At 34.7% G+C, this 24,549-nt stretch overlaps 1 protein-coding gene across 1 annotated transcript in view; it reads right to left on the reverse strand.

The window, feature by feature from the left end:
• Positions 1 to 799: 799 nt before the first annotated feature.
• The window catches only part of REDIC1 (regulator of DNA class I crossover intermediates 1), a 32,075-nt gene continuing 8,325 nt past the window's right edge, over positions 800 to 24,549 (reverse strand). Inside the window, exons 5-11 of the mRNA XM_087813775.1 lie at positions 22,967 to 23,082; positions 18,416 to 18,945; positions 18,092 to 18,161; positions 17,041 to 17,101; positions 9,372 to 9,447; positions 4,152 to 4,234; positions 800 to 1,249 (exon numbers count right to left, since the gene is read on the reverse strand). Coding sequence (XP_087669901.1) covers positions 800 to 1,249; positions 4,152 to 4,234; positions 9,372 to 9,447; positions 17,041 to 17,101; positions 18,092 to 18,161; positions 18,416 to 18,945; positions 22,967 to 23,082 — 1,386 coding nt within the window. The remainder of the gene's footprint in view (positions 1,250 to 4,151; positions 4,235 to 9,371; positions 9,448 to 17,040; positions 17,102 to 18,091; positions 18,162 to 18,415; positions 18,946 to 22,966; positions 23,083 to 24,549) is intronic.

A 24,549-nucleotide genomic window follows, 5' to 3' on the forward strand; every position in this document is an offset into this window, starting at 1 on the left:
TTAGATATCAGGATGCCCCCTGCTGGCCATTTTGTAATATATCCATACAAATAACAATTTTAGAGTACAGTTTAAAATCTTGACACAAAAAATAAATATTATGTTGGAAGCAAAGCCTATATTTTATAAATGAGAAATCTCATGTAATACTTATGAAAAAACGTTAGCAATATTAAACTAGTGAACATAAATCATTTTTCCAATACTCAAGTTGTTCTATAAAAAGCACTGAAACATTTTTTAATCTTGAAGAGAGTAACATTTTCCTTAGGATACAAGCACTCACAAAAATGTTACCCAAACATAATAGAAAATATATTTTATCTAAAAATTATTGCCAGAATTTCTTAATGAGCTTCTAATATTTAAGATAGTAGCTAAAAAAATTCTTATGAGGTTATAAAATATATTTGATATTATTGGTATCATTTTCTGTCTGAAAATCTTGGAAGAGAACATTTTTGCTAAATATGAGACTGCAATAAGTTTTAAAATAAGTGCAAGAGGAAGGAAGCAATGACACATATTTTTAATCAATAAATAGCATATAATATAATGAATCACCATAAAAATGATAAACAGTAAATTTACATACAATATTTTCTAAAAACTTGAAGATATAGTAAAGCTACTAAATAAGTATCTATGTAAACTTATATTAAAATGTTTTAAAACCAACCATAAATATACCCTCTGAATATTTTCACTGTGTTCAGCTACACTTTCTCATTCCCTATTATGTTAATGAAATTCTGAACATAAAGTGAAATGCGAAATCTCAGGCAGAGATTTTAGAATTTCAGTTGTTAAGGATTTCCTGCCCTCCAGTGGTATCTGCCTTAATATCAACACTACAAAGAAAAGTCCCATCACTTCTACATTTACATTCTGAAATTATATCACACTGTATGGCAGCATCTAACTTTTCTTTCATCACAGGTTCACTCTCAGTTTGTGCCCATGCATCACATCTTGCAAACTGTAGAATGCAGTTACTACCGGTTTGGTTTTGTAATACCTGTGCTGAATTACACTGAGACTGTGCAAACTGACCTGTGTTATTTTTCATTGAGGCCTGATGAAACCTCTCATTTTGTTTATGAAGTTTGCCATTGTTTTTAACAATTCTATCATGTGGAAATTCTGCCATCCTTTCTAAATAAAAGTTATTAGTTGTTTCTTCAGTTTGGATGGATCTCCTACTTGAATCTTCAATTTGCTGCAATGTTTGATCTTCATCATCAGATGGCTAAAAAAATTTAGTAATTTTACTGTAAGTGATGCTTATATTTTAAAAAAAATCACTCAATCACTTCAAAGCACCAATTCATATTATAGAAAATTTCAAAACACAGAAGAGACTTTGGGAAACTGCAAATCAAGCTGGATATTTGGTTTTTAAAAATCAAGGTGGTTATGAATTTTTAAAATAACAATAATAATAATCCTTGTAGTAAAAATACAAAAGAGTTAAAGAAGAGAAGGGAATTTTGTCTCTGATCAGTGCCCATTATCACAGACTACATCTTCCCCCTATCCTTTCACACAGAGGAAATAGTATACAACATACTCTTCAACCACTTAAAAAGAGTGGGGTAGAAGTAATAACTTTGAAACAGATAACATATAAAACTTCTATTATTCACTCACTGACTAGCAAGTAAAAAAGTATATATACTATACCTTTTATGAGCCTAGTCCCATAAAAGATATGACTTAAGGAGAATTATCAACTAATAAGAAATCAAATAGCTAAAAGTTAAATAGCAATAAATATTGTAACTGTTATATAAACAGTTAAATTTTAAGAACTTTTAATAGGTCTAGATTTCAATTTACTAGCTTGAATTTTTCAACCTCATGAAAAATTTATCTTTTAATTACTATTTTTTTTTATGAAAATTTTGTATAAAAGCACTGATTATTCAAGCTGGGGGAAAAAGCAAAGTTAACATAAAAAAAAACCTAAAATGAGGTATATGCCTCAGCTTATTGGCACTGAAATAGAAAAAGCAAGCCCAAAAAGTAGCCTTGAGACTGGCTCGTCACAAATTAGAGAAAACAAGCTCAATAAATTTATTTATTCAAGAAATGAATATTGATTTAGCATCTACAATATGAGTGAAGAAGACATGATTGCTGCCCTCCTACAGCACGCATTTTCATGGGTATAAGAGACATTAACCAAATAATCACACACACATGTATAATTACAAACTGAGAAATACATTATGAAAAGCAAGCATGAAGCATTTTGAGAGCATAAATGAGGGGCCTAATTCAGACTGAGGAGCCAAGGAGGGACTTTTAGAAGAAGAGACATGTTTAAGACCTACAGGATGAACAAGAGTAAGGTAGAAGAAATAGGATATATACATGCCCTGAAGCAGAAAAGAGATTCATAAGCTAAGGAAAGTGAAATGTCAGTACGTATGGAATGCGGTGAGAGAAGGAGAGAAGTTGGAGATGTTACCAAGGCCAGAATAATATGGCCCACAAACGCTGTATTTTAGATTCCAAAGTAAAATAGAAACCCACTGAATAAATAAAAATAACATGACTTGAATTTAATTTTTCAAAAGATTATGATAGCCTGGCCAGTGTGGCTCAGTGGTTGAGAGCTGACCTATAAACCAGGAGATTGAGGTTTGATTCCCAGTCAGGGCACATGCCTGGGTTGCAGGTCAATCCCCAGTAGGGGGTGTGCAGGAGGCAGCCGATCAATGACACTCTCGTCAGTGATGTTCCTCTCTCTCTCTCTCCCTCTCCCTTCTTTTCTCTGAAATCAATAAAAACATATCTATAAAGAGGGGAAAAAAAGATCATGATGATTGCTAACTGTGGAGAAAAAGTGGGGCAGGAGTGGAAGTAGAGAATCTCTTAAGAAACAACCACAATAGTTCAAGAATATGATGATGGTACCTAAACTAGGATACCAATACCAGAAGTTAAGAGAAGTAGATAAATATGCATTTTATTTTAGAGGTAGAATTGATGTGGATAAAGTGATGGAATAAATGTAGTTCAGGAAAGCGGATGAGACAGAAAGAAATGACAAAGTTAACTACTAGGTTTCCACTGTGAGCAACTGAATGGAGAGAAAAGGTATCTACTAACATGAGAGCTACCAGAAAGATCGGGGGCATTCACTTTAAAGTACAAAACTAAGTAGATTTTTGTAAAAATATCCAAAAAGACATATGCAATAGGAAACTGGACATCTAAATTAGGAACTGGGTTAAAGTCAAAATTTGAGGAACTATCGCTGAACAGATAATAAAATCACTGGAGTATATAACATCATCCAGAGTTTGGAGTGTAGGTTAAGAGAAGAAAAGGGTCCTGCAGCAAACCCTAAACATTGCAACATTTAAACAGGGGCAGGGGTGGAAGAGAAGTGGGCAACAGCATAAAGTACCACTCAGAGAGGTATGAAGGAAACTGTGATAGTGTGGTATCATAAAAGCAAAAAGAAGCAAATGTTTCAAAATGAGAAAATAATAATTTCTATCAATATTACTAGGAATTCTCATAAAATAAAAACTGAAAAGTGTCCAGTGACATAGAGGTTATTGATGTCCTTCCTTTACCAAGAGCAGTTTGGATAGTGAGCTAGAGACAAAGGCAGATGAAAGAAAGATGAAGGTATTAATGGAGTAGAATTCCATTTAACCATCTGACTTAAGAGATATGCAGCATTCCCACTCAGAAAATAACATCAGATTACAGTCTACAATAACATTTTATACTATGCTTCATATAGGCTTTGAGACTTTCTTTTTATATTTACTCTTGGTTATTTTAGGTTTTCAATTACTGTGAGTTCTTTTAAAAACCTTTCAAAAGAAGCACAACTTCATTGTATACACAGACACACACACACACAATCTTGATAAGAATGGCTTTTGTAAATAATGAACACAGTCATCATTGTTATAAATGTGACTAAATGATGCTCATTTACATTTTAATTTTATATATTCCTTCATATTCTTCTTACATTTTTAATATCTTCACATTTTTGTTTACATTTATTTCCACAATTTATTGGCACAACTATTTTTTCTATAATGTAAAATGAGAAATACAAATAACTCAAAATTACTATAGCATAAATTAATAAAAAAAAGGGTGGTGGAAGCATAACTTACCATCTCTGAACTAGAACTGAAACAACTATCTGTTGGCCTTGGAGAGTAACTGGAAGACTGACTACTCTGTGAAGAATCAAGATCTGAAAATAAAGGTTTAATTTATGAAGAGTGGTATTTATTAATGCTCTAGAAAATATATACATATAAGCAGAAGATATCTGCTGATAATAGTAAGTTTAGCTTACGCACAATACAGCATTTTCAAGTGTGCCAAAACTAAACATTTTGGGTACTCATGCTTCTGATAGGGTATTATGGGTTTATTCTACACTTAAAAGAGTTACACCTACAAATAAGAGCACATACATAAGGAAAGGAATGAAACAGAGAAAATCAGATTGATTTCTTTTCCAATACATGAGCCATTTTTATGAATAAATTTTCAACCTGCAGAATGGAGGGAAGTCAAGTTTATTAAGTACCAAGTCACCAGGTATTTGCTAATCTAGTAAATGAAGCTTCATTGTTTAAACTGTATGCAAAATAAAAAATGATTCCAAGCAGCCAGTATGATATTCTTTCATTTTCTGGTTAATGTGCTCTATCATGATTGTAAGTAAAATTTTAAAATGGGCCTGATAATGCATAAATACTAGATCAACAGTCGCTTGTTTGTGAAAATGGGTTTGCTATCAAGAAAAGCAAAAGGTGCCTGGCCAGTGGCTCGGTTGCCTGAGCATCATCCTGTGCACCGAAAGGTTAACAGTTCAATTCCCAGTCAGGGCACATATAAGGGTTGTGGGTTCGGTCCCTGGCTGGGGAACATACAGAAGGCAACCAATCAATGTTTCTCTCTCACATCATGTACCTATCTCTCCCTCCTTCTCTCTAAGCATGTCCTCGGGTGAGGTATAAAGAAATAAATAAATAATAAAATCAAAAGGTAACAAAATGTGGAGTAACAACTCATATCAAATCACATGCCCCCTACATGCAATAAACGAGTTACTATCTATTCATGCCTTGGGTCATAACTGATGTTCTCTATAACAAAAACTAACCATAAGTCAGCTGACAGAGAGAAATTAGCTCAACTCAGATACCCTTAGTTCATCATTCTAGAAGGAAATAGATACCCCCATGGAGCAGGTCCTCCCTGAGAGTGAAAAGCAAAATACAGAAAAGTGAATGGTAGAATTTCACTAACAATATAATCTAAGGGCATTCCCCCATAATAAGGTTCATTCAATCATAGGTACGGTAAACTCAGTCATTAGTGAGGAAGACAGTGTCTGTTGAATGAAGCCTTAACAATGTAAAAAAAAAGAATATGCAAATCAAAATGTAAATGCAATTCAATACTTCATGTAAGGCACTATAATAGTAAAAATACATGTTCATAATGCTCAAAGTGTTCAGAATCTTACAGCGAAGACAGGCATACATTTAAAAAAAAAATAGTCCCAAAATTATGTGCAACAAAAGTCACAGAAGGTACAAAAGTAAAAGAAAGCCAAGTGTGATGAGCTCTAAGGAAAGAGAGATTTAGGGAAGAGTTATAGAGAAAACACGACTATAAAGAGCTGGTTTTGAAAGATGAACAAAAATTTTCCAGAGAGACAAGATGAAAAATAGCCTATAGAATAGAACAGGAAAAGGTGTAAAGATATACTTTAATGTTAAAGAAATTTGCATTTTAGATAATCTACCAAGGAATCTAATATAAGATGGATTAAAGAAGGCTGAGCCTGGATGAAAGCAGGTCAGTTAAAAGATTAACTCAATAATCTAGGTATGAAGTAATGAAGATCTGAAATAAAGCAATAAAGTGAAATTGGGATGGAAAAGAGGCAAAAGATTCAAATTTCAAGAAAGCTTTCAAATAGCCTCAATTTTTACATGTATGTGACTTTAAAAATTTTTGTGAATCTGGTATAACATTAGTACCAAAATCTGAGAAAGATTCAACACACACACATACATACACACTCTCCAAAAAAAGGCATTACAACTGAGACCACAGAAATTCTAAGGATACTAAGGGTCTACTATAAACAAGTATGTACCAACAAACTGAACAACCTAGAAGAAATGGAAAAATTCTTAAAAACATACAGCTTACCAAGACTGAATCAGGAAGAAATAGAAAATCTGACTAGAGCAATTACTAGTAAGGACATTGAATCAGTAATCAAAAATTTCCCAACAAAGAAAAACCCAGAACCAAAATGGCTTCATTAGTGAATTTTATCAAACTTTTATAAAACAATTAGTACCAATCTTTCTCAAACTCTTCTAAAAAATTGAAGAAGAGGGAATACTTACAAATTCATTGTACAAGGCCACCATTATTCTGATACCAAAACAAAAAAGAACAATACTAGAAGAGAAAACTATAGGCCAATATCCCTGATGGATATAGATGAGAAAGTTCTCAAGAAAACACTAGCAATCCAAATTCAGCAGAATAGTAGAAGAACTATACACCATGACCAGGTGGGATTTATCCCTGGGATGCAAGAATGGTTCAACAAATGTAAACCAATAAATGTGATTCATCACACTAATAGAATAAAGTAAAAGAATCATACTATCATCTCAATAGACACAGAAAAGGCATTTTACAATATTCAACATCCATTCATGACAAAAACTCTTAACAAATTAGGCACAGAAGAAACATAACATAATAAAGGCCATATGTGACACGTCCATACCTAATATCATACTTAATGGTGATAGGTTGAAAGCTTTTTCCTCTTGAGATCAGAAACAGGACAAGGGTTCCCACTCTAATCTCTTTTATTCAACACAGTACTAGATGTCCTAGGTAGAGCATCAGGTGAGAAAAATAAAAGGTATCAGAATTGGGAAGGAAGAAGTAAAACTGTCTCTATTTGCAGATGACATAATTTTATATACAGAAAAGTTTTAAGAGTCATCCAAAAAACTGTTAGATCTAATTCATGAATTTGGTAAAAGTTACATGAAAAAATCAGTAGCTTTTCTAGACACTAACAACAAATTTTCTGGGGGAAAAAATAAAGAAATAAATCCCATTTACAATAGCATCAAAAACAATAAAATACTTATGAATAAATTTAACTAAGGAGGTAAAAGATTTCTACTCTGAAAACTACAAGACATTAATGAAATAAACTGAAGAAGACACAATTAAATAGAAAGGTATCCCGCATTCATGGACTAAAATAATTAATATTGTTTAAATGTTTGTACTGCCAAAGCCACCAATTCTATGCAATCCCCATCAAGATTCCAATGGTATTTTTTTACAGAGGCCGAAAAAAAACATTCTTAAATTTATACTGAAACACAAAAGACCCTAAATAACCAAAGAAATCCTGAGAAAGAACAAAGCAGGAGGCATTATTACACTTCTGAATTTCAAGTTATATATATATGTATACTAAAGCTATCATCATCAAAATAATATAATACTGGCATTAAAAACAGATAAACAGACCAATGAAACAGAATCAAGAGCCCAGAAATAAACCCACAAATATACATTCAAATAATATTTGACAAGGGAGCCAAGAATACTCACTGGAGGGGAAAAAACACACACAACTGTTTTCAATAAATTGTGCTGGGATAATTCACACTAGATATTCACATGTAAAAGAATGAAACTGGACCTGTATCTTACACTACTCACATAAATTAATTCAAAATGATGAAAGATTTAAAGATGAAGCCATAAAACTCCTAGAAGACGACATAGGAATAAAGCTCCTTGACATGGGTCTTGGTAATTATTTTTTTAATATGACACCTAAAGCACTAGCAACAAAATTAAAAACAAACAAGTGGGACTACATTAAATTAAAAAGCTCTGCACAGTAAAAGAAACCATTAACAAATTGAGAAAACCACCTATGGAATGGGGGGAAAATTTGGAAACCAAGTATCTGATATGGGGTTAACGTCCAAAATATATAAAGAACTCTTAAAACTCAATAGCAAAAAATAATAATAATAACCCAATTAAAATGACTGAAGAGCCTGAATAGACCTTTCTCCAAAAAAATATATGAAAGGTCAACAGGTACATGAAAAAGATGCTCAACATAGTACCGTTAGGGAAATGCAAATTAAAACTGCAACAAGATAACACCCATGCCTTTTAGGACGGCCATCATCAAAAAGAGAAGAGATAAATGATGGAGTAAATGTGTAGAAAAGGGCACCCTTGTGCACTGTTGGCAGGATTGTAAATTGGTACAGACACTATATAGGATACAAAGACACAGATCTAGTATAGAAAGACATCTAATAAAGAGAGACAAAATTCCTAAAAGAAACATGGGCAAAAGACATGAAAGGCATTTCACAGATGGCATGTGGGTGCCCCATCAACCTAACTAATAATCGGGGAAATATAAATTAAAATTAGAATGAGATAGAATGCCAACAATGATAAAAAGCTAACCCAGTGTGAGAATATGTAGCAGCTAGGACTCCAATCTCTTGCTAGAGGAAGTTTAAACTTGCACAACCACTCTGGAAAACAATTTTGCATTACCTAGAAAAGATGAAGATGTGCATATCACATGAACTAGCCAGTTCTACTCCTAGAACTATATTCTAGAGGAATTTTTATACATGTGTGCCAGGAAAAATACCAAGAATTGCCAAAGTAGCATTGTTTATCATAGCAAAATATTCAAAACAACCTAAATAATCATTGCCAGAAGCTGCAAAAATAAATTATGGTATATTCATATAATAGAAGGCTGTATAGCAGTAAATGAACATTAAAACTACTAAAGTCACAAGTTTCAAAGTAGATGAACTTCAAAATATATTACTGGACGAACAACAACAAAAACAAGTTGCAGAAAAATAGAGTTTGCCTCAATTTGTAGAAAGTTCAAGACGAAGTAACGGAAAAGTCTATGTGTGATACCAGAAAAAAAAAATTCAGGATAATAGTTACCTCTAGGGGGCAGGATAGGTAATGCAATTGAGAAGTTCTTCAGAAGTATTTGTTATGCATTATTTCTTAAAACTACAAAGTGAGTACAAAGGTATCTGTTTTATTATTTGTTAAACTGTACATATACATTATATGTACGGATCATGTGTAACATATTTCACCATAAAATAAAAGTAATGTTAAAGAGTCAGTTGTATTACTAGTCCTAAGTTAACTATGAAATGTACTTGCTGGCAAAAATCTAGAAAATTAAAATTAAAATTAACTGATTTCCATTTAAATGTAAGGTTTTTTTTAAAAAAATAAAATTCACTTACTGTTACACTGACACATTTTCTTTGTAGATGTTGGCACACTTTTTATAGAATGCGTTCCTCCTTCTTCCACCAGATTCTAAAAGAAAAACCAAAATTTTAACTCCCGAGTATACACAATATCTACTCATATCTCCCTTTTCATCCCACCAACTCATTTATACAGTACTCTTCCTTCATATTATTTTAATTGAACAAAGATGATTGTTTTAAAAACTAGAAATATTAGCCTGTGATGAACAATCAATGAAATTAATATTGCTTTAGAAACACAAGCAAAAGAATAAACACTTGTGCCCGGCCAGGCGTGGCTCAGAGGTTGAGCATTTGACCTAGGATCCAGGAGACCATGGTTCAATTCCTGGTCAGGGCATATGCCTGGGTTGCAAGCTTGATCTCCAGAAGGGGGCGTGCAGGAGGCAGTCAATCAATGACTCTCATCATTGATGTTTCTCTCTCTCTCCCCCTCTCCCTTCCTCTCTCTGAAATTAATAAAGATATATTTTTTTAAAAAAAACAGAATAAACACTTGCTAAGAAATTAATATCTGAGAGCCCAGCCAGTGTGGATCAGTTGGTTGAGTGTTGTCCCACGCACCAGGTGGTTGCTGGTTCAATTCGCAGTCAGGGCACATTACCAGGTTGTGGGCTCAATTCCCAGTAGGAGCAGGAAGGAAGCAACCGATCGATGTTTCTCTCTCATCTATATTTCTGTCTTTCCTTCTCTCTTCCTCTCTCTCTCTCTCTCTCTAAAAAATGTAATAAATATATTTTTCTAAAAAGAAAAAAGTTAATTACTGACAAACAGGAAAGGCTTCAGGTAGTCATAGTAAACACAGTTGAAAAAAGACAGCTGCATGGCCAGTGTGGCCCAGCAGTTGAGGGTGGACCCAGGAACCAAAAGGTCACCAGTTCGATTCCTGGTCAGGGTACACACCCAGGCTGCAGGCTTGATCCTCAATGGGGGGGGGGGGAAATGCAGGAGGCAGCCAATCGATAATGTTTCTTTCTCATGGATGTTTCTATCTCTCTATCTCTCTCCTTTCCTCTCTCTAAAAATCAATAAAAACACATTTTTTAAAAAAGACAAAGATATTAAGCAATTTGGAGATTTACTTTTATTTCCTTTTCAATTTCTTAAATTGGATAACAGTTCATTTATTTTCAGAATTTTTAAATAAAAGCTTTTAGAGGTATAAATTTTCTGCAGAACACACTATTGGTTTTCTATATAATTTCAATTTCTATATAATTTGTAACTTATTTTCATTCTTTTTTTTTTTTAACCCAGAGTATTCCTTAATTTCAAAGAAGGTAAGAGTGGTTAAGCATCATTTGTTGTTGATGGTGATTTCTAATTTGGTGAAATTTTATTAGAGAATGTGGCTATGAATCACTCCTTAGATAAACCTCTTAGGCTTTATGGCTTCCATATGAATTATGTTCGTATATGTACCATGGACTTACAGATAATATACATCCTTTGTTGGTGAGATAAGAGTTTTAGATAGGCAGATAAGTGGGATGAAGGAGAAACTGTCTGGCTGCAACCAAAGCAGTTTCCCTTTCCGCTCAGGTATACAACTAGACTATGTTTCCTACTGTCCCTTGGAGTTGGTTTGGGCATGTAATTTAAGTGCTGGTCATAGGCAGAAGTGGTGGACACCACTGCCAGTTTGGCCCATAAAAATATCCTCTACAATCCTACATTTCCTCTTCCCTCCTGCTATCTGATACCAGCATACACTACAAATGTGGAAACCACCAGTTAAAGACAGAGTCCCGACCAACTTGAGGCCCTAAATAACTTTATGCAGCAGAGTCTTTTCTCTAACCCCACTATTCAACCATTCTCGGTCTTATATGTTAAACTTTAAAAAAAAAATTCAAGCCTCAAACTTGCAGCAGGAACACACAAGCTGAGAAAGCTAGACAGACTCCAAAAGCTGGCACACACTCTTGTACCCACTTCAGATCTGATGGTAGAGGATAACAGACAAAGAACAGCGTCCTAAAGAGAAGAAACTGAATTGCTCAAGGAATGCCTCTATCCTCTAGGCCAGCACGCCTTCACACTGCCTGTCCAGCAGGATTTCATAACTGGTATGATCAGTAACTCTGTATCGTATCTTTTCTGAATAGGCATTTATACAGTCCTTGTTCCAATACTATATACTTTCTTTATGTGTACCTTTTGCTATCTTTTATTTTAACCTATATTATGTTTTACGTGTTTTTAAAAAAATATATAGATTATTTTTTCTTCTCAATGTATTATTCTTTAAATCTTGATAAGAAAAATCACCCCTTCATATTTAATATATTAATTGCTAAGCAGGTCTCATTTCTTTTTTTTTAAATCCTCACTCAAGGATCCAATGATTTTTAGAGAGCGGGGGAGGGAGGAGGGAGAGAAAAAGAAAAATATTGATGTGAGAGAGACACATCAGGGGTTGCCTCCTGCACACACCCCAACCAGGGCTGGGGAGCAAACCCACAACCCAAGTACATGCCCTTGACCAGTAATCGAACCTGAGACCCTTTGGTGCACAGGTGGATCTCTAACTGCTAAGCCACACCAGCCAGGACAAGGTTTCATTCCTTACATGTTATGTTTACCATTTATGTAGAACTGTTATTTTTTTCCCACCTTGATCAGGTTTCCTAGTGTGACATCCCCACTCCTTTGAATCTGAAGTTCTTCTATGTCTCTTCATTTCTCCAGTGAAGAAATTACCATGTAAACAGTCATATTTAAACTTTTTCCTCTCCTACTTTAAAATTAAAGTATGTTCCAGTTCAAGATGTTGATGTAGGGGGATCGTGAACTCACCTCCTCCCACGAACACACCGAATCTAGAGCTACATATGGAACAATTTCCTCTGAAAGAAACCCAAAATCTAGCTGTGAGACACTTCCTACACATCAAGCAAACGATAAAAAACCCACATCAAAATGGGTAGGAGAATCTGACACAATTTCACCATACCCCCCCCCCCCCAGGGCATAGCAATCCACAACTGGAAGGGAACCCACAACTCCAAGCTTCGACCTGAGGAGCAGTTTGGACCTCACATCTGGTACTTGAATTTTTAAGACCTGCACCTGAGAGAAGAGCCCCCAAAACATCAAGCTTTGAAAGCCAACAGGGTTTGTGTCCACAAGACCCACAAGCTATAGCAAACTGAGAAACAATTCTTAAAGGGCTCAACCAGGCTCACCCTAGCTATATCCCAAAGCCTAACACAGAGGCAGCTCACTGACATACCCAGTTTTTCTATTAGCTTATCTTCACAGCTATAGTCTAACAGGTAGGTTTCTAATTAATCCTATATCTAAGGGCCAACTGTAATCCTCTCTAAACATCTTGGGAGTCTGGGAGCTATTTTTGCACTCTGCCCCTACCTAGCTCAAGGTTGCCAGTATTTCCCAAAAAGGAGCTTGTGTGTATGTCTGGTGCCCCGGTTTTTGTGGCTGCTGACCAGGGAACACTCCTTGATCACTTGGCTCTGGTAGCCAATGGGGCTTACATTCATGGGTCCCACAGAACTGTAACAAACAGAAGAAGAGTTCTTAATAGCTACCCCTCAAGGCTCAGCACAGAGACTGAAACAGACCCCCAGTTGTTCTGTGGAAGAGGCTTATTAGTGTATCTTCATACCTGTAGCCTGAGAGGTAGGCTTCTAATTAAACATTCATCTAGGAGTCAATTGCAATCCTCTCCAGGGACTGGAAAGGCCAGCAGATGCCTTTTTCATGCTCTCCCTCTGCCTCTCCCCAAATCACCAGTGTCTCCAGAAAAGGAACTTGTGCACATAGCTGGCATCCAGTTTTTGCAGCTGTTGGCCAGAAGACACATTTCTTGATAGCCTGGCTCTGGTGGCCAGCAGAGCTTGTGTTCACAGGTTCAAGGGGATGGTAGCAAACAAAGAAATAGTTCTTAACTGGTAGTCACACCAGGAGTCAATGCAGAGGAAGCAGACAGAACTGCTCATCTCAAAGCATATTTGCATACTTAAAAACAATACGCATCTATATTCCTGAGAGTATGGTTTCCCATCAGACTGAATGTAGGTTCTGCCTAGGATCCTCAATACTGAGACACTGGCAGATTTTGGCACATCCTCAACTACTAAAAGCCACTAAAAATAAAGTAGGCTGCCTGGACCAACACAAAGGTTCGAGAGAAAACCAAGAGGCAGGGAAAGGTTGAAATTTAAAGTTTATTTCCTACACACGGCCAATCCTTCAAGATTAGGAGAGTTGGCTGTTTTACCGAATGCACAGAAACTAACTAAGAAAGTAAAGGAAAATGAAGAAACATTAAGAACATGTTCCAAACAAAAGAACAATATAAAGCTTTGGAAAAAAACCTTAATAAGATAAAGTAATTTACCTGATAAGAGTTCAAAATAAAGATGCTCGCCCAGATCAGGAGACCAACACACAAACTTAGTGAGAATTACAATCAAGAGATAGAAAACATAAGAGAATACCAAACAGAAATCACAGAGCTCAAGAATACAATAAATGAACTGAAACATAAAACAGAAGGGTTCAATAGAAGACTAAGTGAAGCTGAAGAAAGGATAAAAAGACTTAAAGAAATGCCACTGAAATTTATGCAGTCAGAGGAGCAAGAACAAAAAGAAAGAAAAAAGTAAAGGTAGTGTACAGAACTTATGGACTAACATCAAGTGGACTAACATTTACATTATAGGGGTCCCAAAAGGAGTAGAAGGAGACAAAGGGCCAGAAAACTTATATAAAGAAATTATGGCTGAAAACTTCCCTAACCTAGGGAAGGAAACAGGCATCCAGGTCCAGGAGGCTTATAGAGTTACAAATAAGATGTACCCAAAGAGGCCCTCACCAAGACACATTATAATTAAAGACAAGGAGAAAATCTTAAAAGCAGCAAGAGGAAAGCAAGTTGGTATGTACAAGGAAATCCTCATAGGACTATAAGCAGATTTTTCACCAGAGACTTTCCAGGCCAGAAGGTAATGACATAATATATTCAAAATGCTAAAAGAAACAAGTGCCAAACAAGAATATTCTACCCAGCAAAGTTGTCCATCAGAACAGAAAGCGAGATAAAGAGTTTTCTATAGAAGCAAAAGTTAAAGGAGTTCATCACCACTAGACCAGCCTTACAAGAAATGCTAAAGAAACCTCCTTAAGCCAAAAGAAAAGGGCACATTTTAGTAACAGGAAAATATGTAAAAGTATAAATTTCACTGGTAAAGGTAAATTTATTGTAAAATTCAAAATAACCTAAATTGTAAAGGTGGTGGGTTAATCATTTATAAAGCTAGTATGAAGGTTAAAAGACAAAAGTAGTAAAAATATGCTAATTTATTAATAGATACATAAGATTAAAAGATATAAGTTGTGACATCAAAATATAAAATGTGAGGGGAGTAAAAATGTAGAGCTTTAGAATGCATGTGACTTGTTTTTACCAACTTAAAATAGACTGCTATAAATATGTTGTTTTATATAAGCCTCATGGTAAACACAAAGCAAAACTCAATAGTAGATATACAAAAGATAAAGAAATATAAAGCATACCGCTAAAAGAAAATCATCAAACAAAAAAGAGAGCAAATAAAAGTAACAAAGGCATGATAAAAATAACCAGAAAGCAATAAACAAAATGGCAATAAGTCATACCTATCAATAATTACTTTAAATGTAAATGATCTCAATTCTCCCAAAGATACAGAATGGCTGAATTAAAAAGAAACAAAAACAAGATTCATCTAGATGCTGCCTACAAGAGACTTACTTCAGACATAAGGACACAGATGGCCTAAAAGTGAAGGGATGGAAAAAGATATTCTATACATACAGAAGCCAAAAGAAAGCTGAGATACCTATATGTATATAAGACAAAATAGTTTTTAAGGCAAAGACTGTAATAAGAGACAAAGAAGAACATTATATAATGAAAAAGGTATGAATCCAGCAAGAGGATATGCATTTGTAAATATTTATGCACCCAACATAGGAGAACCTAAAAATATAAAGCAAATACCAGAAGACCTAAATGGAGAAACAGACAGCAATACAATAATAGGAGACTTTAATACTCCACTTTCATCAATGGCTAGATCATCCAGACAGAAAATCTCTCCTCACTGTTGCCAGACACTTTTCAATAGACTGAGGTCTTCATACTTCTCTGCTAAAATTTTTTCAGTCTTTCTTTCTGTTTAGTCATAGGAAATTAAACTATTACATGTTATACAAGGCCTTTTATAACCTGGCTCTTTATATTGTCCAAAATTATTTCTTGCCCCCCAACACCTTGTAATTTGTACTACGGAAGTAACAACAATAACTAAATTAAAACAAGTTAGTTGCAGTTTCTAAAACAAGCTATACCCTCTCACATTTTAGTTAGTATCTATGTTGCTCCTTCTTCATAGGATGAAAGCATTTTGTCCATTTGGTAAGCTTATTAATTAATACCCAAATCAAAAGTTTTCTCCTCTATCACATCTTCCTCCGACTACCCATGAAATCTAGAAGTGTCTTTTACTAGGCTCCCAATCCCTTTTGTACAAACTCCAATTGGAGCGCTTTATCTAAATGCATTAGTTTTCTGTTTCTGTCTAGCTACTATATTATAATTTCTTAAAGACAGGTGCCAGCCCTGGCCGGTGTGTCTCAGTGGTTAGAGTGTCGGCCCGTGCACCAAAGGGTCATGGGTTGATTCCCAATCAAGGGCATGTACCTGGGTTGCAGGTTGTTCCCAGTCAATCAGGGTGCATACGGAAGGCAACCAATCAATGTTTCTCTCTCTTTCTTTTTCTTCCTCCTCCTCCCCTCCTCCCTCTCTTCCCCTCCTTTCCCTCCCTCCCTTCCACTCTATCTAAAAGCAATGGGAAATATCCTCAGGTGAGGATTTAAAAAAAAAAAAAAAAGATAGGTTTCCCGTCTGTTCCTCTCTGTACCTCACAGACTCTAGTGCATAAGCTTCATGAGAAAAATTTTTTCACCACTATATTCCCAATGTCTAGAATAAGAGACACTCAATAACTATCTATTAAAGTGAATTCATAATCTACTTAATGCATATTTACTGAAGATAAAAAACAAAAACAGTTAGTTAAAAATTTAAAGTCAGGTAAGAGTTTGAATCCTGGCTCCAGTGTGTGACCCTGAACAAGTTATTTAATCTCTTTGAACTTGAGTCTCTTATGCTGTGAACACTTCACAGGATCAGGCTCTTGTAGAATAAAGTACATAAAGTTCCTAGCACAATGGCCGGAACAGTTGCCACAATCACACACCTTCTTATGAGCAAGGCTTAAAACTCACATAACAAATGTTTATAGATGTTTCAGTATTCCTAAATGTATAACCATGTCCCCCTGTAGCATTTCCATCTTGTAATAAATTTTATAGGATTTACTAAAAGAATTTTAAGTGTACCTAAATTGGTCTGTCTCAAATAAAGCACATTACAGTTTCTGAAAAGGTATTGATTTTATTTCCAGATCTAAGCTATAATTTCCTCAGAGTAAGAAAATACAGGAAAAAGAGCCTACAAAAAAAGTTTTTGATAAAAGCTAATCTTAAATCAAAGTAAATGGCAAATACTTAAATATAACACAGTAATATGAGTGGATTCATTCGAAAGATAATGTAAGATGTACGTTACCTCACCAAGTCCAAAGTCCCATAATGTCTTAGAACGCAATTCCTCCAAAGGGCTATTACTCCTAAGAGTCATGAAAAAGACAGTACTGAAGTTGCTTTATTCTCTTGGAAAATTATTGTCCTAAACTATGGTTCCCAAAGTTGGCTGTGGATCAGAATTATAAGGGAAACTTTAAAAAAAATATTTATAAGCTCCATCCTAAGGAGTCTATTTATTATGTGTAGATCAAACTTGCTGTTTTGTATTTAATATCACCCCCTCACGTGATGTGGGTCTGAGGCCAGGTTTAGGAACCAAGACATAAATCATTTTCATAAAGTACATTTTAAAATTCAAAGCCTTACATGCTGTTTTCCATTCATAAGTTTCTGGATATTTGGAGATTTGACAAAGAATCTAATTTGTTGACTTTATTAAATAAGTTGTAAATCTAAGTTTTAATTAATTTCTTGTGCCAACCCTAGCCGTAAGAAAATACTTCCAAAATAAAAATCTATTCTAGTTCATTATTTTCCATTAGCAACACTGGACTAAATTACAATTATTACCAAGAAAGTTAGGACTATTCTGAAACTACAAGTTTTAATTACCTATAACTGCAGTGTCATAGACTATTGATATGCTTTCTTATGCCATTAACATTTAAATTCTATTACTTCCTTGTTCTGATTCCATAATAACCAAGCACCCTTCCCATGGAGAGCTACCAAAAGTTAGAAAATAGGCTTATCATGCCAGTAAGCATTCCTATACATGTAATCCTTCTATTTCTTACTGTAAATTAATAAAATGATATTCTGGAGATAGAGAAGTTTCTTGAACACATAAGTCAGTCTCCTCAAATCTAATTAACATCAAAATTCAGATTAAAAGATACTTTTGCACTGGCAAATATGAGCACCATACCCTCAAGTATGGTGATATAACCAAGATTCTGACAATTGGTAGGCCTTCTCTGAGGGCAGCCTGCCCAAACTCAGCAATATCCCTGCCCCACTTAGCATCCGTTCAACCTTCAATATGCATTTCCCACCTTCACCTAAAAACTTACCTATTGTTCACTGGATATTTCTGGATTTCTATCTGTGACTTCTTCTCTTGGTAGTCCCTTTCAAATTTTCCTTTAAAAATAAAAGTATGCACTGAACTAAAACTTAAGCATAGACTATTTCTGTTTTTTCATTTGAAGCTTGTTAGTATGACCCACTGCCTGGTCCACAACATCATATAATAGAATGTCATTCTATTTTTTATTTCATATTCCTCCAATTACACACACACACAAATACACACATGTATGTATACACATGCACACACACAAACTGAAAGCAGAAAAATCCAATACACTATTACACTTTCCACATATAACACCAACCTTTCTTTTCAGAGCTGGCTGGGTAACAATCCTTCTCAAAAGATGTACTAGGAGTATTTCCTTCATTATTGTTGTATTCTTTCTGATAGTACTTCTTTGGCTGACACTTTTCTGGATAACTTGTTTTATTAAAGTTAGAACTATTAAAATTCAACTCCGGATCTGGAAAAATACTTCTAATGCATCTATCAGAGGAATGGATTTTATCAGAACTGGTGACTGCACAAATATCTCCCATTCTGTCATAACCACACTTGTCAAATGGTTTCACTGTCCTCTGTTGATCTATGCTTAATAAATTGATCACATTTTCATTAATAAAATAGTCAAAATTCTCTGGTAGAAGGCTTGGGGTTGGCTGGTTCACATCTTCAAGAAAACGTGAATCCTCTTTTCTATTTTCTTCCCAAATATGTTGTCCTGACTGTTTTTCAGTAATGAAGTCTGAGTGTCTTCTCTCATCCATGTTTCCACAATCTTCACCTGTAACTATAGCAGGGCTTCCAATGAGGAAATTCCTATTTCCTGGACTTTGGGGTAAATAAAAACATATTTAGCAAGAAAAGTATATAGCATTTTCATCTAGAAACTCTTAAAGTCTTAGAAAACATACTGAGTAGCTACTAACATTTGCCTAGAGTATGTTTTTATTTTTCAAATTTAAATAAGTAGTATTTCTTTGGGTGGAAATTTGTCTACTGCAGTCTTATATGGCCTTAGTGAGTATAAAAATAACCTACACTTATCTCAATGTGAAAAATTAGTATGTGGTTCAATTTACTGTTATATTAACAAAATAAAACATGACCAACCTATGTATATCTTCTGTAATAATGTGTAGCAAATAACCTAGACAACCACTACATGTCACTGATGCTCCACTTAACCAGAGAAAGATATTTTTAAGACCATGCAGAGAAAAATTATCCCCAGTGTTAAAATATTAAATCAAATAGTTATGAGGACGTTATAATAGATATTCCTCAACCTAACAAGAATATAAAAACAACTCTGATGTTCCCAGGGAAAAACAATATAAATACAAATGCATATAGAGTAATAAAACCAAGAAATAAGATGAATTAGATGAAAAGGTTAAACCAGATAACATTAATGCCCTTCTAATGCAGAAATCATAATTCTAGATTTTGAGCAACTTAAATAAAAGAATCAAAGCTATCATAGAAAATAATCAGAAATCAAGATGTTCTGGATTTTGTTGCCTTTGACTCTCTCTACAAATTTTGGAAGGGTTAGGTTGTTCCGGAGATTGGAGTTAATCAAAAAAATTTAGAAAAGAAACACAAACTGCTAAAACTGATTGACTTCTAATTTTATTTCTAAAGTTACTTATTAAATATTTAATGAACAGGTGCACCTGCTGGATTCCAGAGAGTGCACCACATTCTCTGGAATGGGGACAGACAGATAAAAGGATTCAGTTTGATATTAAAGAGAAAGGAATTCAACAAAACACTAAAGAAAGTCATCAACACACAAGAGAATAAGAAAGGAACAGAGAACTACAAAAACCACCAGAAAATAATTAATAAAATGGCAATAACTGCATACCTATTAACAATTACTTTAATTGTAAGTGGACTAAGTGCTCCAAAGAAAAGACATAGGGTGGCTGAATCGATTTAAAAACCAACATCTGTACATACGGTACCTAGGAGAGACCTATGTCAAATTGAAAGACACACTCAGACTGAAAGTAAAGGGATAAAAAAGAAAAACATTTCATGCAAATGCAATAAAATTTAAAAAGCTGGGGTAGCAATATTTATGTCAGAAAAAAGACTTTAAAACAAAGGCTACAAGAAGAGACAAAGAAGGGCATTTCATAATTATAAAGGAATCAATCTAACAAAAGGATACAACTCTTGTAATATCTGCTCACCCAATGTAGGAACACCTGATTATATAATGCAAATACTTAGAGACATAACGGAAGAGATCATGAGAAATACAAGAGTAGGGGACTTTAAAAACCCACTGACTTCAATGGATAGATCATCCAGACAGAAAATCAACAAGAAAACCATGATCTTAAATGATATTGGACTAGATCAGTGATTTTCAACCAGTGTGCCACAAGAATTTTTAAAACATGTAATACCTGGCGATTTAGTCAGGGGCACTGACCTCTGTTCCTTTAGTATGTCAAATAAAAAAATGACAACAGCCAACACAATAGCCACCCAGTGTGAATGTATACTTTTTTTTTTTTTTTGGTCAAAATGGCAAAAAATATATTTTTGGTGTGCTGTCAAATTTTAGTAATTAGTTTATGTGTGCCATGAGATAAAAAGGGTTAAGAATCACTGGACTACAAGGACTTAGCAGCAGGAAAACATTTTCCTCAAGTGCACATGGAATATTTTCTATGACAGACCACATGTTAAGCCACAAGAAAAAAAGAGTAAATTAAATGCAAAATAAACAGACAAAAGGAAATAAAAGTAAAAGCAGAATTCAGTGAAATAAAAAACAGAAAAATAAGAAATCTGTTATTCAGCCAACAGCAATCAACAGGTGCAACACCACTGTAAAAAATGCCAGCCAAGGAGCTAATCCAATAAAGAAAGAAAAATCCTTGTATTCCGGAGAGGCCGCCCATGGTCAGCTGTGGAAAGTGAGCAGTGAATTTGAATAAGAGCAGAGAGGTTGAAGTAAACGTCAGACCTGCATCAGAGAGGGCCCTGAATGCTAACATAAATTTAAGATTTAACATTTTATTTAGTATATGAGTTCTAGCATGCAAAGCAAACATATGGCATTGGGGGTACCAAAACTGTTGCAATAAAAATAACTCAATGAGCCCTGGCCAGTGTGGCTCGGTTGGATGAAGTGCTGTCCCATACACCAAAAAGTAATGGGTTCGATTCCTCTCATACATACCCCACTGCTGGTTCAGTCCCAGTGGGGTATGTATGAGAGGCAACCAGTGTCTGTCTCTCTCTCCCTCCCTCTCCCCCTCTTCTCTTTCTCTCCCTGTCTCTAAAAAAAAATGAAAAAATTAATGAGCACACTCGAAAAAAAGAAAGAAAAGAAATATATGGCCCAGCCAGTATGGCTCAAACATTAAGCATGGACCCAAGAACCTGTAGGTCGCAGTTCGATTCCCAGTCAGGGCATATGCCTGGGTTGCTGGCTCAATACCCAGTAGGGGGCGTGCAAGAGGCAGCCGATCGAGGATTCTCTCCCATCACTGATGTTACTCTCTCTCCCTCTTTCTTCAATCAATAAAAGCATATTTTTTAAAAAGAAAAGAAATGTGAAACTGAGAGATGATTCAGTGAGAAGGTAAATAAAATTGGTAAATCTCTACTCAGAATGACAAGGAGAAAAGGGAAAAAATACAATTTACCATATTAGAAATGAGAGAAAAGACACCACTATAGATGTTAAAGATTTTAAATGCATAAAAAGGAGATTTTATGAATAACTTTAAGTCAATAAACTCTACAACATAAAAAATAGGATGCATTCAAAAAATTAATAAAAAAGATACACTCATTGTATAACACAAACTTCCAAAGCCCACTCAAGAAAAAAATAAGTAGTATTACCAGCCTATATCTAGTAAAATATGGTAGTTAAAGGAAAAAACAAACAAACAAAAAACATCCTCTCACAAAAAGAAAGCAGATCAGTAGTTGCCTTGGGATGAGGGTAAGGGATGTGAAGTGGCCAGAGAAAGGAATTACAAAGATGCCCAAAGAAACTACTAAGGATGATGAACACTATATTCATTATACTTGACATATGTCAAAACTTAAAGTGCACATTTTAAATAAGTTCAATTTGTAGTATGTCGATTATACATTAATAAAGCTGTAAACCAAATGGATCTGAGGACAAAGAGGGAACAAAAAGAACGGTTATGAGGCTGTTAAAATTCTCCAGGCAAAAGGTAGTGGTAGCTTAGAAGAAAACATGAGTAGAGAATACTAAAGTTTGTTAGAACACAATATTGGCAAGACTCTGTTGCTGAAATGGATATTGGAAGCTAAGAGAGAGAGGAAGGGATCAAGGACAAGTTTTGGTTTAAGCAGCTGAGTAGTGATGCTATTTACCCAGATGAGGAAGACTAGACTAGGGTTACAGAATGAAGGTTTTCACCACCGTTACGAAGAGCCACTCAAACTAGTTTCAAAGTTTAATGCATTTAAAACAATAAACCAGGGTTTATATACAGAAATCAATAGAATAAAAGTGGGGCACTGATCAGCAGCCATAAATGAGAAAGAAATTAGTATGCTTATGATACAGAAAAAGACACTAGTAATTCATGGAGATTATAAAACACATGAAAACACCTTGGCCCAAAATATTTTTAAATAAATAAATAAGAGGCAGGTGTGCCCATTAGAAAGTAATGACTTAAAGCTATTTCAATTGAATGCTGTATTTTCCCTCTAGTGGGTTTTTTCTACTAGTATTACTTAGGTCTGTTTGCATTTTTACCTAAACATAAATATCTGTGTCCATTAAAACCAAATGAGTAACTCAAACGAAGGTTTGTTTCCTTCCACGTCTGCTCACCTGTTTAATCTTTCAAATAATGTTCCACACTGCACTGTGTCATATGAAGGACTGACAGCATACTGACTTTCAGTTAATTTGGAAACCAAGGAAGTAGAATAATGAACATTACTGAGCTGGGGGGAAAAAAAAGGAATGGAAGAACCTGACAAAACGGTAAGTGTTCATATACACAATTAAAATTATTGAGCATAATGCTATTTAAGTGAACATCCACATCAAATAAAAATATATTTTTAAAAAAGTATCTTTAGTCTAAAATAAAGGAATTGTGTCCTTACTGAAAACAAAACAAATACCATTCTAACAACAAAAGCAATATCAGTATTTGGATAATTGCTAAACTAACAGAGTTGGTACTTTGATGAGCTAACCACTTTTCAGAGGTTAAAAAAAGATTTAAAAAAAAAATACCCAGGATACTAGGACCTTGAGAAAATAAAAGTTAAATTTCTCTGACAGAAAATAATAGTTTCTCCCAAGAAAAGAGCTGTACTTATCTCAGTTCTTCCATTTACTGAGTAATTTTACAGACTGCTACTTTCATCTTTCTGAATATCAACAGCATTGAGTATAACGGGAAAATATGTGAAGCCTTTTGTGAAAAGCAGATGAGATAATCCATTTATTAATGTGGAAGGTACCATATAAATGTAAGATATTATATTGGCCCAACCCTAATTTATTCAGCAATAATAATTTATACCTGCAGTATATTTTATTTATAAGCCATAAAACAAAGAGAGTTCCAACCAACTCGTGGTTTCATTGATCTTTTATATTGTTTTTTTTAGGCTCTATGTCATTTATTTCTACTGACCTTTATTATTTCCTTCCTTCTGCTTACTCTGGGATTTTCTTGTTCTCCTTCTAGTTCTTTTAGGCGTAGGGTTAGATTGTTTATTCGAGATTTTTCTTGCTTCTTGAGGTAGGTCTGCAGTGCTATGAACTTCCCTCTTAGGGCTGCTTTTGCCGAGTCCTATAACTTCTGTGTTGTCGTGTGTTAATTTTCATTGATTTCTAGGTAATTTTTTATTTCTTACTTGATCTCACTGGCAACATGCTACTTTGCCTCCATGTGTCTGAGTGTTTCTGAGCTTTTTTATTGTAGTTCATTTCTGGTTTCATGCCATTGTGATCAGAGATGATGCTTGGTATGATATCAATCTTCTTGAATTTATTAAGACTTATTTTGTGTCCTAATGTGGGCTATCCTTGAAAATGTTTCATGTGCACTTGAGAAGGATGTATATTCTGCTGCTTTGGGATCAAATGTTCTATAAATACCAATTAAATCCATCTGATCTACTGTGTCATTTAAAGTCCCTGTTTCCTTGTTGATTTTGTCTGCAAGATCTAGCCAGTGATGTCAGTGGGGTGTTGAAGTCCCCTACTCTGACTGTACTGCTGCCAATCTCTCTCTTACAGTCTGCTAAGAGTTGGTTTTTTAAATATACTTAGGTGCTCCTATATTGGGTTCATATATGTTTAGTACGTTTATGGCCTCTTATTGGATCAATCCCTTTAGTACTAGAGTATTATGTAGTGACCATCTTTGTCTCTTGTTAGGGCCTTTCTTTTGA

The sequence above is a fragment of the Miniopterus natalensis genome, chromosome 2, assembly GCF_054644295.1.
Source record: "Miniopterus natalensis isolate mMinNat1 chromosome 2, mMinNat1.hap1, whole genome shotgun sequence".
In the NCBI taxonomy this organism is placed as follows: domain Eukaryota; kingdom Metazoa; phylum Chordata; class Mammalia; order Chiroptera; family Miniopteridae; genus Miniopterus; species Miniopterus natalensis.